This window comes from Perissodus microlepis, chromosome 11 (genome assembly GCF_051167445.1).
Source record: "Perissodus microlepis isolate ML-2025 ecotype Zambia chromosome 11, ASM5116744v1, whole genome shotgun sequence".
Lineage (NCBI taxonomy): Eukaryota > Metazoa > Chordata > Actinopteri > Cichliformes > Cichlidae > Perissodus > Perissodus microlepis.
This window is the reverse complement of record NC_140471.1, coordinates 28,753,999-28,772,425: the sequence shown is the minus strand read 5'-3', so window position 1 is coordinate 28,772,425 and position 18,427 is coordinate 28,753,999. Positions and strand designations below refer to the sequence as shown.

At 36.1% G+C, this 18,427-nt stretch overlaps 1 protein-coding gene across 1 annotated transcript; it reads left to right on the top strand.

Annotated features, from left to right (window-relative positions):
- The first annotated feature begins 4,715 nt into the window (after positions 1–4,715).
- On the top strand, positions 4,716–14,085 carry LOC146378133 (sialic acid-binding Ig-like lectin 16). Its single transcript, XM_084945120.1, has 9 exons — positions 4,716–4,819; positions 5,060–5,470; positions 5,749–6,069; positions 6,206–6,463; positions 7,481–7,738; positions 10,349–10,633; positions 10,795–10,900; positions 11,008–11,065; positions 12,433–14,085. Exons 1-9 carry the CDS (start codon positions 4,759–4,761, stop codon positions 12,709–12,711), a joined length of 2,037 nt encoding a protein of 678 aa, XP_084801246.1. The 5' UTR covers positions 4,716–4,758; the 3' UTR covers positions 12,712–14,085.
- Positions 14,086–18,427: the final 4,342 nt, after the last annotated feature.

The following is an 18,427-nucleotide window of genomic DNA, read 5'->3' as shown; positions in this document are numbered from 1 at the left end:
CCGTATCCTACAAAAAATAGGAAGCATTACTGTTTTGAAGTCAGAGAATCAGACTGCTGTAACACAGACACACAGCTCACCTTTGACCTTTAACCTTTCAACTGAAAATCCACATCACCAACATTAGTTGTAAAATTCACAGATTCATGTGTGAAACAACTGTAGAGGAATCTTTGATTCTGAATTTTGAACATTTTACTATTTTATATTTTTTTTCTGTCTCGGTAAAAAAAACAAACGGTAAATTAGGGAAGCTCCGCAAGCGCGATTGTTGAGTTTATGGGGTTTTTCCTAGATGTGAAGGACATAATCGTGTATCACTTGTCATAATTAATGTTACACCACACAGGATCTGCCCCATGTTTTGGTGTGGATGGTTGAGTATTTGTCAAATTTTGGTAATAAAAATGTGCAATGAACACAATAAATCATATTCCAAGTTATACACACAGACCTGGCTTGAGGTAAAATTACAGAGACCTGCTGGCGCCAGTACAAGACCTCTTACATGTTTGCATGATTGCATGAGAAGAATAAGGGAAGGAAGATCTAACCGTCACTTTTAAATTCATCCAGCTAATTCCCACCTACAGGTCCAACAATAAAAAAAAACATATCTGTCTCAAAGACATGGACATGGATGCCTGGGAGACCTTTTCTTTCCATTAATGTGCATTTTCACTGAAATTATTACATTTTTCATGGACGTCTTTCAGAAAGTTGTGTTATTGCAGTTGACATGTGATATTTTTTTTTGACTGACTACATTAGAGCACATTTGAGTGCACAACTGAACTTTGTATAAAAAAAAAATCTAACAACATCTGCAATCCATATCTAGCCTCAAACTGTAGCTAGAAATTTGGACTGGTAGCAACTGTTTTATGCATTTAAAGAACCAGGGAGTTCTACTTTTATCAAGAATTCTGTTAATACTTCTGTTTTTTGTTAATTAGGTTGCAGCTAGCTGCTGTGCTTGTCACATTGTTCTTATGGCGCATGTGCTCAGTTACACTGCTAATGTTACAAGTGCAAAAAGCTAAAAACTTATTTCGCCATATTGCATTAACAAAAGAAATTGCTGTTGTAGAAAACAGGCAAATAATAAACTTTAACCATGTTTTGTGACATTTCTTTGCTATTAGGGCAATTTATGCTGAAACAGGTGTTAGAGTGGCTTATGTGTTATCTGTTGAATCCAGCAGAGGGCAGTGTCTGACTTTCTAATGATAAAACTGACGGTTCAGCTAGTATCTCTTCCCAGGTTAGACTGTATTATTTAGTATCATCTACAGTTTTTGGCTTATAATTACAATTTCGGTGTTTATGATAATATTAATGCCGAGATTTGTCGAGATATGCATTCTCTGGACCTACAGAGATATTTGAATATTCTACTTACACCTGTATGTATACAGCATATATGATGAATGTGCAGGAGGGAAAGTGTTCAGGACTACACTGACATGAACCTTTGTGTGTAATTAGACAGCATCACAGTGTGACAACATTCAAACCACTCCAGGAATAGTGGGGAGCAGCATAATCCACCATAACACTCAGTTTGAAAATATATGTGTTTCTGAAATGAAAGCCACCCTACCTATGAGTATCCAGGATGGTCAGAGGCCCAAAATAGCTTAACTGTGTGGTGGAGCTCTACACTGAGGCCCTCTGTTCCTGTTCAATTTACACTAATCTTTATTACAAATTCTGTCTGCTACAGTATACATCACTATGCTGCTTTAATCAATTTTAGGTAATAAGTCAAAACATTTTCATCATAAAACATCTTGACCAAACACAGTGGCTGTAATGGAGAAAACCACTCAGTTACAACTACAGCACATTTTTGCTTTCTGTCATGTTAGCAGTTTCAGCTGTGAACATGTGAGCTAATTTTAACTGACCGAGAGAGAATGTCAGCAGTGTGAGGAAACTCTGCAGTCTTTCAGAGTCGTATTTTAGCACATTTAAGTGAGAATGGGAAGTTGTCAGACGCTGTGTGTACAGTGATGCCACATATGTATATATGTGTATAAATATTTATAGACATCATCACAAAAGACAAACGTCCATGTACTGGAATAGAGACATATGTTTCTTAATTTGCAACAATTTATGCACTTCTGTAACAGAAGTTGTATCTTTTCATACATGGATGCATGAATATAAGATTACATGTGTGGGCTTCTACAATGTATATACTCAACTGTCAATACAGACTTTGTAAAAATAAAATTAATATTTAAGTATACTTTACATGCAACATCTGTATTGCATCTAACATGAAATGTCATTGTTCATACTTTACCAAGCTGATATATGTTTAATAATGCAGTCAGTGCAGTACGAGCAGTCTTTATTTTTCATAAACTGCTGAGTTAATGAGAATCGCTACATGACATCGATAATGGAATCAGAGTCTGACTGCTACAGCAGCATCATCAATGATCTCACCAAGTCAGACATTTGGCAGAATTTTCTGATACTTTTCCAACAAAGGACTAAAAATGACTAAAAATATCTGCTTATCGATTAATGATGAAAATGCTTTCCAGATGGTCTCAGTGTAGACACTGTTCAGCACAGCTTGTGCGTCATATCCACACGTTATCACACTTATCACCAACTTCTGAGCACTAGTTTTCTTACTTGAGATTATAACGATTTCTGGCTATGAACTGTATGTTTAATATTTCACAGACTGCAAGATTAAGACCTCCCATATCCAACAATTCAGTTTTCTTAATCCCAGTCTATAAGACTGTTCTGTCTATGAAACTTTATGAAAACTATTATAAAAAGAAGCTAGGACCTATTTAGTCACCCCAGACTTTGCTTAATTGCTTGATGATTTACACAGATATTATTTGATATTATTCTTTGAAACTAAGGCTACATGTTAACCCAAAACAGGCCCAGTATCTTTTTAAACTTGCCTCTATAATGAAAGCTGTAAGACATGATGGGATTTTACATGCAAAGCTGGATTACAGATGATGTTTTTTCTGCCATTTCTGTTTCCTTCTGAGACATAAACAGTTGGATGTCGACTCTTTAAATGATATCACTTGTTTCTATCAAGTATGACTCAGCAGGTTAAGGCCAATAATACTGCCTCAGCTATCAGTACTTGAGCTCCATTAGGCTCTTTCATCTTGTCTGTACTCAAGTTTTCACAGAATTATATATTTAAATGCTCAGACCACTCTGCTAAGTTAAGCTTACGCTTTAATGCAAGATTCAAATTCAGAAGAAAATCAGTTTGTTGACCTGCATGAGACCAAAAAGCTATTTTCAAATGCAAAAAAAAAAGACTGCGTTATTTTTAATCCACATAATGTTGGCGATCTGTGGATCCAGCTTTGTAGAGTCACCGTTAACAAACTGCTGCATGATTCATAGGTTAAAATCTTGCATGTTCTCTGTTTTCATAAATACAGAGAACTCAGACATGTCTTATTCAGTGTTAAAATAAGATAAGTTTGTCTGATAACAGAAGTGTTATCAGACAAACTGTTGAAATACTGAGACGACTTGTCTTTCGAGTTCTGTAAGCTCTTTAATGCATTTAATTTAAATGAAATTAAACTTAATGTAATCTTTGTCGAGTAAAGTATTAGTAATGTTGGAGTAATGTAAAAACAGCCTAAATGTCATATACATGTCAGGTTTTCACTCTAATATTCTGGTCATTAACTTGCTGTGTAAAGAGCACTATATAAATAAAACAGAGCGGAGTGTAAGAAACTTTATTTCGTACCACTACGGGGGTCTCATTTTCTTAAGATGGCAAGATTTTTGAGGAATCAAAATATCCACTGACTGACATTTTGTGATAAAAATATAAAACATACATTGTGTGATATAAGATAATAATTGTATCTGTTGTAGTGCTTATGGGGGTGGTGACAAACTTTCTGAAATGTTGTTGCAAGAAAAAGGAAGAAACAGAAAAGAGAGGAAGAGAAACTTCAGCTCCAAAAAGGCAGCAGATATCAGTGTGGAGAGAAGACTGACGAAGAACAAGACGAAACACGTAAACTGTTTAATATATTTCAAAATATCTTTTTAAAAATTTAAATCTGAATATAAAGGTTTTCATATTTATAGCAGTGCTGGCAAAATTAAGAGATCTTATGCATTCATTAAATATGGTTGACAATATACATATATTTATGATATGAGTGGTATTTGTACTCTGTAAGGATAATTTTTTTTCATTAATTAACCTCCTAGGACCTGGTGTCCACATATGTGGACATCACATTTTGGGTTATTTAGACCAAAATACTCAATTTTTCTCTACAAGGGCCTGATATCCACTTACGATGACATTATACTGCTACTGTTCTATCAACATTTTAAACGAATATCCTCATATGTGGATCTTATTTTTCTTAAAAACAAAAATAAGGTAAAAAAATCAGGTAATTCTTTGTTTTTATATTCATCGGGCCCCAATATGCCCAAATATCAAAGAGAAATTAAAAATGCATGCCGTGGAAGAGTTCGGGTCTTAGAAGGTTAATGTTTCAGAAATAGATATCACAAAGATTTTTACCATAAAGATCTTTATGGTTAATTTCTACATAACTAAGCATGTGACATCATTTACTAAGTTGTGAGAAGATGACTTTTCTTGTGTTTTAAATATTGTTTTAATTCCTTTATACTTCTTTAATTTGCTTTATCATCTTGATTAGTTATTCTGTGGAAGGAGAGACTGAACGTGTTGAGCATCGAATATCAAGGATGTTTGTCCTCATCTGGTCAACTCTGTTTTTCTCTGTAAGAGGCAGCAGTGCTGACAAAGGTTTGCATCTGCTAATTTGTAAACCTGTATTTCTGCAAATATGATTTTTAGTATATATCTCTATGTGAAACTATTTTCATGACATGAATCTAGATAATAAGCATTTATTCACACTCACACATAGTTTAACAGCGCCATTGCTATCTGTTGACTTGTATGTCATAAATAAATCTTTTGTTAACTGCACATATAATAGGATAAGAAATGTGAAACCTTTCATCTTTCCTTTTGCATTAACAGGTGCCTCAGTCTGGAGACGACAACACTGTAGAGGCAAAGGATACTGTGTGACTCTCAGTGAGCGAGAACTAACAGCAGAGGCTGGACTCTGTGTTGTGATCCCGTGTTCTTTCACTACTGCTGCTAACTTTACACCCAAACATACAGTTTGGTACAAATGCGAATCATCTAAAAAGTGTAGTGATGCTCACATAACATTTCACAGCAACAAAAACAACAAAAATGTTCAGTCTGGGTTTAAAGGACGAGTGTCACGTTTGGAGCCTGATGTGAGGCAGAAAAACTGCAGCATCATCATTAATGATCTCAAAGAGTCTGATTCTGGATTTTATCAGCTCAGAGTTAATGGTGAACTGAATGGAACACACGATGGAGTCACATTCAGTCAAAAAGTAACTGTTTCTGTTAAAGGTATGAAAAGTTATTCCAAGAACAATCATGTAGAAAAACGATATTAAGTCATGTACAACAACATATTTTGTATATTTTTTGGTCTTAATGAAGTATTCATTCATTTTAGGAAATTGTTAACCTCTAGCTGGTAGCTAGTAGGAACTGCAGCAGTTCCTGGTAAAACCTGTGTTTGCCATTAACCATTTTACCAAATATTTTATTATCTGAGCCCAAATCCAAGTAGTTAAACTTCAGACAGTTTATGTGATTTCATTAATGCCCAGTATTTCCATTAGGTATTGAACAGAAGCCCACAGTAATGATTCCCACACTGACAGAGGGACAGCAGGCCACACTGACCTGCACTGCTCCTGGTCTCTGCTCTGGATCTGTTCCTCAAATCACCTGGACATGGAGAGGAGCAGGAGGGACTGAATCTTACATTACAGGAAACAGCACTGCGTTTAAGACTGAGAGTCTGACTCCTTTCACACAAAGACATGTGTCAACTTTGACCTTTAACCCTTCAGCTGAACACCACAACACCAATGTCACCTGTAAAATCCTATTCACAGGTGACGCGACTGCACAAAAGACTTCAGGTTTGAATGTAAACTGTGAGTACTTTTACAACCTTAAGTTGACTTTTCCCCCCTAAAATCTATTTTATTTTACAGGATCATCTTTTCACTTGCAAGAATTTTGGAGTTATGGAAACTACATGATTGTGATTTATGTGTATTTGTTTCATAGATGTGAAGGAGGTTAACATCACTGGTGTTACAACTGTCAGGGACAGTGAGGCTCTGAATCTGACCTGCAATGTTCACAGTTTCCCTCCATCTCTGATTATTTGGTCTAAACTTGGTTCCAATGAAAAGCTTCACGCTGACACTGGATCAGCCAATCTTGTCATCACCAATGTAACAGCAGGAGATGCTGGACAGTACGTCTGCACAGCTAAATATATGAACAATACCCTGAAGGACAAAGTCAACGTCACAGTAATATGTGAGTACACAGCTTTATGCTTTTGGACAGAATATATTTCTAGCAGAAACACAAGCCTACATCTGGATTTTGTAAGTATACTAAAATATATCCATTACAAAAAAGTGAGCTGAATAAAAAGGTTGATTAGCGTTAATATCTACAGGTAGGATTAAAATTAGGAATGAAAAATGTAGGTGGAATGTTGGCAAAAAAGCTGTTTAAACATAACATTCAGACATTTTCATAGATGCTGATCTGAAAGTGTTGGCTAAGCCTGCAACTGATCAACTTGCCTGTTTTATGTTACTGGAAGTCGGCACAGCTGCCGTCCCCTCACCATCATCGTCACAGCTTTCATTTTTAATGTACTAAAGGAGTTATTAATGACTTTTCATACTGTTTCCTCTGCATCTAACATGTTGGGAAAGAGGAAGGTCATCTAGTACAGTGCTAAGCTTGTTTACTTACTGATTGTAGTGAAAGGTGAGTCAGTAGTAGCTTGCCTCACACAGTGGTCTCCCGGTTTACAGTGAAAGACCAGAGTTTTAGACCACAATACGTGTGTGAAAATCACCAGAATAAAGGCTTTTACATGCTGGATGTGCAAAATCTGGTTTCAATGGACTCAAATATTCTTAAAGCGGCCATGCACACCCACTGCATACTTATGTAGGATGAATTTGCACAACAATTTAGGATGAGGATAGCTGTGGAGCTTCAGTGCGACAATGGGTGGGTTGATTGCAGTGTTTTTAAACTTGTGCTAATGCTAATGCTGCTCCTTGTTGTTTATAATGTGACAAAAGATTATTCTGTACAGTTCGTCTGTATAGCAAAATATTTGAACACGACTCTTACATTATATCTGAATGTGTCTGTGTCTTGTAAGTACGTTAACCTTAATTCTGAGGTTTATATGCACAGTAAAGATTACGTCTGTATTTCTTTTGAAACAAAGTTTACTTATATCTAATCATTCTTTGAGTTATTTTCTAATTTCTTATCTTAAACAAAATATTGTCATTTCTTCAACAGATAAAAGGATACCTCAAATCATTGGAAACACAACTATCAAGGAGGGAGATGTCCTGAATCTGACCTGCAGTGTTGAAAGTTTCCCTCCATCTCTTATTATGTGGTCTAAATTAAGTTCCAAGGCAAACCATCATAACGACACTGGATCTGCTACACTAGTCATCCCAAATGCAACAGCAGAACATTCTGGACAGTACATCTGTACAGCAAAATACATGGACAGTGTCCTGAAGAAAGACACCAATGTAACCGTGATATGTAAGTACACAACATCGTGCTTTCCAGCAGAAAAAGTATTCTTGGCACAGTTTCCCCCATCTGACAACCGAAACTGCCAGTTTAGAGAAGCCCAGGTCTTTTGAATAACTTCTACAGTCTCACTCTTTCAAATATGTCATGTCATCTCAACATTGTGCATTGTGCAGTCAAATTTGTAGACATTTTTAGATTGTTGGCCTTCACTGCTAGCACTAAAAAGCAAACAAAAAAATACATATTGAATAAAATGCAGACAATGTAAAATATACAATAAAATGAACATTCCTGACAAACTACTTTAATAAAAAAAAATTACAAATGTGCATTTAAGAACCATTTGAATTTACTGATCACATTCTACAATAAACATTTTAAAAGCTGTTGATATTTGTGGCACTTGACAGTAGGTATATAGTGTTACAAACAAAGATGGGCAGTAACACGTTAAAAGTAACACATTACTGTAAAGCTATTATTTTTTCAAGTAACGAGTAAAGTAAGGGATTAATATTCCAAAAAAAGCTGAATTGGTTTACTGTATCTCATGACAATGACGTGCGAGCGTGCAACATCCATAGCAGCAACAGACGTGTGTAGATGAACAATGGATTATATGGAGGGTGGGAGAGAGTACGACCATGCAGCATTTAAAGCTTGGAAGTACTGAGATTACTTTGTTTAATTCTGTAAAAAGTGACAGAAACATTAGTGTCCACTCAGCGTGGGAAAAAAAACTTTCTACAGTGAAAAATTAAACTTCAAATCTGAGCAAGCACCCTGCCACAGTGTAACGTTGAATTGTGTTCACTGGTTGAGAGGAGGCAGTAGAAACCTTAGCAGGATAGTAGGAAAAATACGCAATCACACTGGTACTGGGAATTCCACAGCATATCCTTTAATGCACCTTTTCTTCATCAACCATACAAGGCCCGGTTGAACGGCTGTTGCCTACGAAACATGACACACAGTGTTCATACAACCCGTAACATTGCAAAAGTTCCTGAAGAGGTAAAATATATAAAGTCTGTCTCTTTCCATGCACTCGCGTGCAAACATGTTGTTCATGTCACTACCCGATCTGTACCAGAAACCCGGTCAGTACCACACATGCGCAAATCATACGTCACTTCCTCTCTTTGCCAACATTGCGACATTTAATATATTTGAATGACACGGTTAGCGCCCAGTTAGCTCCTAGCATTTCTCGACAGCTCTGCCTCTTTTTCGACTGCCTGGGATATTTAAACAATGGATACCTCCATATACAAAAAAATTTATGCATTTCTCCTCAACGGAAAGCGTCCCCCGATTGAACAGCGCCGTAAAATAAGAATGGTGCCTAATTACAGACTTAATAATACAGACTTAGTTATGTGTCATGTGAAGATTCATCAGCCAGATTAAGTGTTTACTGACAAATGACAGTGATAGGGGACATCATCATCACTATTCCAACAATCCTCTCCACACAGACAAGCAGAAACACACTCGACTATCACTAAATCAAATTTAACATGCATACATTAACATGATTTGTAATGATGCAAGTTCAGTTTACAATAGGGCTCATTTGCTCGGTCAGCAAGTGACAGTATCCTCGTACACTGGGGAGTAAACTGCCATTAAACGAAACAGAAGAAGAAGAGAACATCTGCACATGCGCGGTACGGATCGGGGAGCCCTGATCCGTAACTATCTTTTGATTTTTTGTTTTTGTCTACATTATATTGAAATGTTTCATTATTGCCGACATTTTCCCTTGTGGGACAATTAAAGGATTATTCTATTCTATTATTCTATTCTATTCTAACATTTTAAGAGATACGTATTATTGTTAACATCTTAACAGATACTCTGACCTGTAACTATCGTAAAATGCTTCGAGCGGAAGTAGACGCCTTTCGCACATGCGTGGTACTGATCGGGTTTCCGGTACGGATCGGGTAGTGACAGTTCACAGATAGGGCAGTGGCTCATACTAATGACATCATAAACCCCTGACTTAGGTTGCCTTAAAGAAACACCACACAATTGTGACTGTTACAACGGGAATGCAAAATTCACAGAGAAACCCCCGGATTATTTTGTGCTTCTTATTATTGTTCTAGCATCAACACACTACTTTTCTTACATGTTCATGTCTACACAGCTGTGCAGGGTATCATTACACATTTCCATAGTATTATGTTTGTATGACAGTGTTCTTTGAATGAACCACTTAAATGTGGTTTTTAGATACAAGGAACCTTCACATCATTGGAAATACAACTGTGAAGGAGGGAGATGTTCTGAGTCTGACCTGCACGTTTGAAAGTTTCACCCCAGCTCTTATTGTGTGGAAAAAAACGTAGTTCCAACACAGACATTCATAGTGGAACCTACATTGAATTGCACAGTGACACTGGATCTGCTACACTTGTTGTTTATAATTCTGTTTATAACATGTTTATAACATTCTGGACAGTACATCTGTACAGCAGAATATTTATACATGACTCTTACATCTTATCTCAATGTCACTGTGTCTTGTGAGTAGTTTAACCTTGAATCTGAAGTTTATATTTTGGGTTAACTTTCCCTTGTTTTATGATTCTGATCATGTGTTTACAGGGTTTTCAAAGATACAAAATGGCTCTGGATGTGTGCTTCAGTCAGAGGTTTTGACCTGTGTGTGTATCAGTGAAGGGTTTCCTTTACCTACTATCAATTGGCCGCTACTGAAGAACCACACTGAGTACTCTGTCATTACTACTGTGTCAAACCACACAGTCAACTGCACTATCAGTCTAACTGTAAAAAGCAATGGCAACAGCACTGTTGAATGTGTGAGTAACAATGGAAATGGAGAAGAAAGAGAAATCCTCCTTATCCATCAAAACTTGTCTGAAAAACATGGTATGTGCTTTTTCAAATTATCACCACTACCACTTTCAATTTCTATATCAAATAATATCAATATCTTTGTAATCAGACATTGATTAGTTAGTTTTTTCCATTTACTCTATGTAATATAAAGAAAATATATTAAGCTTTTTTTATGTTTCCTTTGGTTATAGAGCAATCATCTGCTGTCAGGCTGGCATACCTGAAAGTCACAATTGCCTTTTTGACTGGGGTACTTTTTTCAGCAGTCCGTTGCTGTTTGGCCAAACATTGCTACAGGTACATCATTTATTTTTATAACTATTATTAGGATGGATGGATGGATGGATGGATGGATAGATGGATAGGTAATTACTTTTTTACTATAAAATTACTCTTTTCTCCAGAAACAAACAAAAGACTTCCAGAAGTTTGGAGATGAGGACACATCAAGATGATAAACTGGTATTTATGTTCATTTGGCTTTTTTTTTTTTTTTTTTTTTTTTTTATATACTTGCTTTTTAGTTAGTTAATATGTATGCTCTCATTTGTCATCAGTCAAGATTTTATTTTGTAAAGACACTTCCTGTTATGTTGCTGAGAATAAGCGAGAGTTTATTAAAAGTTTCCTTCATGCTCTCCATTCATGCAGTTTCTGCTGGAAGACCTGTCTGCTAATGTAGACACTAAAATTCAACAGGAATAGATGAACAAAGTTTTAACAAAACAAATATTCTTTGTACACTAAAATATCACCCAGTCCCGCGATGCAACTGTCCCACAACCCAGGACCAATGTTCCTTATGTGTTTACAACCAGGAGAGAAATTGCCCTTCCACAGTGGGGACCACGTCCCAGGTGGATGAGGAGATCCCTCCTATCCTCATCTTGCCCCTCCACTAAGCTAGTCACACCACAGCTCAGCTCGCACTCTGCACTTGAGTCTGTCACTCGATTCCACTGCGGCTTCCCTCGTGGCATTGCTCTTAAAAACAGACAAATCAGAATGAAATCATGCAAATAAAAACCACACACAAATAAACAATAAAAATCAATTATAAAAGACAAATACAAATTTCCACTGTGTGACACTAACACCTGTTAAAATATGTTTTTCACATCCTGATCCAAGGTTCTACAATGTTACAGTAAAAGAATTGGGTCAGATTCATGCCACAATTATTTGGTTCCATTTATAAGATCAGCCTTCATTTTTTTTGTTGCATTTAATTCAATTGAGAGAGCGAGGTTTTGGATAATCTCGCTAAAAGACAAAATCTACTGAAAACTGTTGTTTTAGTAGGAGAATAAAAGTATGAGCATAAGTCCATGTATCTTACTTGATGTTTGAATTTTTTTTATACTTTAGTCAGTTTCAATATATACTATTGGAGAATGTTGCTGTGTTTTAGGTATGATGATATAGTTTTGTTTGTTTACCAATTCCATTGGAAGCTGGGAATTCACCACAATACAAAATGCAAATATAATTAACTGGCACAAAACGATCTGCTCTTTGGAGGGGCTTCCAGTGTCTGAGAAGGAATAACTCTGCTAAAGAATCATTCCCTTTTAAACACACCGCAGGCATATATAGACATTTAAGCTCTGTTTAATCAACAATACCAAAAAGACACAAAAAGAACAAAACAAGCAAACATAAAATGCTGAGTACACTGTGAAAGATTACAACCAGTAACTGTCAGTAACTAAAGGTTAAATTCTTACACCAAACTGATAAAGAAAAAGAAGAATTTTGTTCTGTATGTAGCAAAATGTAAAAATACCAGACAGACGCAAGTGACTGACTCTTTACTTTGTACCTAACAGGTCTATGACAGCCAAGCATTACAGGACAATCTGACTCTTAACTCAAACAGCGGGCCAAAAGAAGTGGAGTATGCTGACATTAATTTTTCCTTGTTGAAAAGAAATGGTGCCAGAGAGGCAGCAAGGAGGCAAGAGAGCACAAAGACAATATATGCTGAAATTAAGAAAGCAGTCGAAGAACGGGAAGATGATGCTGAAGAGGAAGGTGAAATGCTGGAGGCCAAAGAGGACGAAATGGTAGTGGAGATGGAGATGAAATGGGTTACATCTCTGTTTTGACATCAGAGAATCTGACTAGTGTAACTTAGATATACAACTCAGCTTTGACCTTTAACCTTTAAGCTGAAAACCACATCACCAACATTACCTGTACAATCAGCTTCACAGATGAACCATCTGGAGAGATATCTTCAAATTTCAATTTCTGAAAATCTTACTGATCTCATTTTTCTGTCCATGTGAAAAATCAGTTAGAGAAGATATTAGATTGGTGAATTTTTCAGTTTTTTTTCCGTAAAACTGCTGACGATACAAGTGTGAGCGACGGTGAGAATGGCTGCAGTTTCAAAGTTTCACTGCATTTCTGATTGTTCTAACACAAACCTGCACAATGAGACTGGGTCACGGACAGTTGTCATGATTAATGCTACATCAGCCATAATTAACACTTTGTTTGCCATGGCAGCACACGTATTCATCACAAAAGGCTGTTTTTAAAGATGGACAGTCTTCAATCTTAACAGTCAGTCTTAACTAATGACTAAAACTGATTAAAATGATTAAAATAATCATTTTATTACATAATGATAAAAATGCTTATTAATTGAAGGTCTCGTTTAGCACAGGTTGTTCAGTCAAAAAGTCAATCTTCACATTTATTACCAACTTCAGAGCACATCAAGAGTACTATTTTCCATACTTAAGATCTTTATCCTTTGCAATCTGTAACCGACTATTAGCAATATGTTAAAGGTTATTTTTGGTCACACATAATGTTTCTGATCACAGCCTTTCTCTCTCTCTCTCTCTCTCTCTCTCTCACACACGCACACACACACACACACACACACACACACACACACACACACACACACACACACACAGCGATATATCCTTACCGTTCTTAGGTTAAAATGTTGCACCTCATTTGCAAACACTTGGTTTGCACAATACAGAGAGAACAGATGTGCTTTACACAATGTTAAAATAATATTTCTCAACAATTGCTAATAACAGTGCAGATATTGCACAATATAAATAGAAACAAAACAGCTTAAATATGCAGAAGTATTTGTAGAGAGGCTGTATGCTGACGTGGGGAAATTCTGAGGGAAAAAGAAAATTTTGTTTTAATTTTAGAAATGTGCATTGGTTTAGTGCCCCTCGCTCATGTATATGTTGCGTACTTCATATCTATTGTGTTCACAGTGAACTGTCATATTATTTGTACTTTATCAACCTATTATATGTCTAACAATGCAAAAAATGCAGTCTGAGTAGTCTTACTTGATCAACAATCTTTTTACAAACTCAACATCATTTGTCCTTTTTTAGTTCTTTCCTTTTTCTAGTTTTAGGTGTGAAGATGAGTGATCCATTCTGTGCAAAGAACACATACAATATCACTCTAAATAAAAGACATATAACAGCTGAGTCTGGAGTATGTGTTTTTTTTACCATGTTATTTTACTACAGAAGCTAGTTTAATATCAAAAGTAAAAAAATGACCTTTAACCCACTGCTAGAGTCTGACCTGAAAATGAGGAATGGTATCATCATCCTCAATGACCTCATCAAGTCAGACTGGATCATATCAAATCAGAGTTTCTGTTACCAAGAAGAGGAACTAATAACTAAAGGACTTATGACAGCTGTTAACCTGTTAAAGCCTGGACCATGAAATAAATGGCAGAAAAATAAAAACAGTAAAATTATTCATATATATATAAAAAATATAAATATAAATAAAATTCCCGGCAGTCTATCCTTCAAGCTCGGGTTCGCTACCAGAGGCCTGGAGCTTGAGGGTCCTGTGCAGTATCTTAGCTGTTCCTAGGACTGCGCTCTTCTGGACAGAGATCTCTGATGTTGTTCCTGCACTGCACCGTGCTCCGATTACCCCTGGGACCACTGTTATCTTCACCCTCCACATTTTCTCGAGCTCTTCTCTGAGCCCTTGGTATTTCTCGGTAATGGTGGCTGTAGGTATCGTCCGTAGTGCTGCGTTAACATCATCTAGTTGACCTTCTGAGGGTACTTCACGTAGTCTTGATAACCGGCTATGGGAGATACAGGTTTCAAGCTTGGCCATGATCCTATCTTTAAGGTCAGTTTCTAATGCACTCAACGATCCTTCTATCGCACTTGGGGCTTGGTACCCAATCTCGGGTGGGAATGATATATGTATTTAATTTGACTTGACCTTTTCATGTTGGGTTCAGTTTTCCTCTCCTGAAATTGTTGCTTAATATCTGTTGCGCTTCTTCTTCCTATTGACCTCTCACTTCCTGAACGTGATGACCTCTCATCACGTTCAGGAAGTGAGATATCCTTCAGCATCGTTCAGTGAGATACATTTCCTGGTCCCTATTCCAGGAAGCATGTTCATCAAACTGAGTGTAAAAATAAACTATGAGTTTATTAACTCTGAGATCAGCAACTCAGAGTTTCAGAGTTTCGTTTCAGATTAGAGTTTTGTGTTCAAGAACAGTTCATCATCGTAAGTTCAATAAAGTTCAGTTCAGTTTAAAAAATAAAAATAAAAACAGTTTTTGTTACAGACTGGTTGAGACTGGTTCCTGGCCCAAGCCATGTGTTGAGGTGCACCTGACTTTATCTAGCGGTCATATCTTAAACCTCACACTCAAACATCAGCTCCTTCTCCACCAGAGAAGTGATGTTTCATATCCCAGTTGTCAGCCTTGATATTCAGAGATTAGTCCACCAAGGACTACGGCATTTGCTGGCCTTGATACACACTGCATCCAACCTCTATAGCATCTCCTTTGGGTGGTGACAGAGAGAGAAAATTTAATTTCGTTTTTTTCACTACTGGCTAAAAATGCTTCATGAGATTTGTAGAATGTAATCTAATCTCAGCCTTCACTGATAGATAATAGCAACCTTACAGCTATACCAGGAATGTTTTGCTGACTGATTGGTAATCCTTACACTGTGTTTCACAAGCCAGCTTTCCAAATTTATAATGACTCTGAAGTTTTATTGGTAACGGTAAACATTTTATAGGAAATGCCACAGCGTTTATAGATTTTAAAGATTTGAGTCTATTTTTTGGAGAATGAGTTACTTTAAATAAAGAATACAGGTTGTGCTTGGGAAAAAGTAAGGCGTTATGAATGAATCTGGACAGGATGAACTCCAACCTGGACCTGGGCATCTATGGACTAAATCTGTGATCCTGATCTATTTTGGATCCATCCAGTCAAAGAAAGAAAAAGAAAAGTATAATCCCCTGTTTGAGATTTTTTTTTTTAATGGCGGCCAGTATTCTATCATCACCGTCATTATTTTGTAGAATTTTGTAGAAGAGCACTTGTTTTCTCACTTGAGATTTTTCTGTAATCTGTAGCTGGCTATTAACAATATGTTAGATGTTTCACAAACTGCAAGATTAAAACCTGTATCTAATGATTCAGTTTTCTTCATCTCAATCTGTCTGAAGGACCGAAAAAAGGTATTTTTAAAAAATTATTATTTGTATGACACAAACAACTTTATTGTAAATGTACAAACGACTGAGGTTGCTGTTGATGCAAATAATGTTGCTGATCACGCGAAAATTATATTGCTGTATTATGACTCACTATGTATTATGAGTCACTTCCTCTATCTCTGTCTTTCTCTCTCTTTCTTTCTTGCAAAAAATTGTTACACAGTAAAAATTAACCAATGGTTAAATTAAGGATAGATTAAAATTATGCACCTCAAGTGAAGAGCTTTGCATGATACAGAGAGCACACCAGTGCCTTACACAATATTAAAGTAATATTGCAACACTTTCCAATAACAGTACAGATATTGCACAATATAAATAGAAACAAAAAACCCCTAATACTTCCTATGCAGAAGTATTTGCAGAGAATGGGAATAAAATGGAGAAATGCTAAGAGAGAAAGTTAATTTCTTTTAAATTATTTAAGTTCTTTAATGCACTTAACCTTTCTCAAGGAACTTTTTTTTCAAATATCATTGTTCACTCTTTTAATATATGCAGATATGAGGCAGTAGGAAAGCCCTTGAATGGCATTCCAATTATGCTGTACATGTTTTGGGGGTGTTGGAATGATGTAATGATGCTTAATGACATGCACAGCTCATATTTTCTCTTTAATATTGTACAGTCTCTACAGTGTAAAGACAACAAAATTTAAAAAATGAATGGAATGTCTGGAATGTCAATTTCCCAAGATAATAATAAGATTTTTCAGGGAATAAAAATTAGTCAGTGATTAACATTTTGTGTTAAAATATACAACATACACTGTGTGATATGAGATGAGAGATAACTTTATTGGGCAAAGAATAGTATTTGGTCACTTAAATGGACATCAAAACTGGCCTCCCTGTGACTCACTGTGAGGTTGTTGAACCACATGAATTTCTCCAAGCTAATCAGCAAAGATCAGATTATATGAAGGGTAAAGTGACATTATTGCGTCTGCCCGGTAATGACCCACAGGATGTCAAAATTCAGTATTCTTCCTGAATTCAAGAAATCTGGCTTTTCATACCCCCACACTTGTGGTCATAACATCAAAACTAACAGTGATAAGATGATGAAACCCACAGATTGTGTAGTTTAATAACTGTTTAATATTTTCTGAAAATATACACTAGTATGAATCTAGAACAACAATTAATACAATGTTGGATGCTGTCACAGCTTTTCATATCACTATGCAATGATCCAGCAAGAAAATAAAACTTTTATAGACATTTTCAAAGTAGAAATACTGAAATATATGATTTAATTATTTTTTTCTTTTGTCCTTGTGGCAGATTTTTATATAACTAAATTGCATATATTTGTTTAGATTTTTACTGTCTTTTTCTGGTAAAAATGAATTTAGTAATGCAATGTTGGTCATTACTTAATGTGATCAAATAACATATATATATATATATATATATATATATATATATATATATATATATATATATATAATATAATATAAGGGGTTAAAAAGTTGTTATAATGCTGTTTCTGTTTTCAGTAGATTTAAACTTTTCCTTCAAATTGGGCTACATGCTGACCAATGAGTGTACTCACTGTTTTTTTTTTTTCTGGATCAATCTATTTGGTGTCATGGTGAAAAACGCCGGTGTGTTTATGAAATGGACCCAAAACGCAGACACAGGAGAAATGAACTGGTGTTTAAACAAAAAGTGAACCTTTACTGCGGGTGATACAAAAAACGGAAAACAAGGGAGAAAGAAAACTGAAACCTAAACTGGGAAAAACTATGACTATCTATCAAACCTAAGACATGGGACATGAAGATGGAACTAAACAGGAACATGCAAACATAGCAAGAAAAAGTCTAAACATGAACATGAACCTGGTAACAGGTAACAGGCGACTTAAAGAAACAGAAGGGTAATGAGGGAAGTGGAAACACCTGGGGAAACACAGGTGACACAAATGAACATGTCGACACAGGGGGAATTAAAACAAAACACAGTGAACATGGAAACACTACAATCTTCAAAATAAAACAGAAAATATGGAGAGACGTAGACATGACACTCGAGCTTGACAACGTGGACACAACACAGACATGAAACACATGACAGACTGGACAGGAAACATGACACATAACCAAGGAGACATGGATTAAAAAACAAAATCCAGAATAAAGCTCAGCTAAATCCTAACTAATAATAAGACAAGAACTTATTATCACCAACTTAACATGAGAAAATCAAAAATACAAAATAATCTGAAAACACTGGGTCACAGACCCCGCCCCTGACA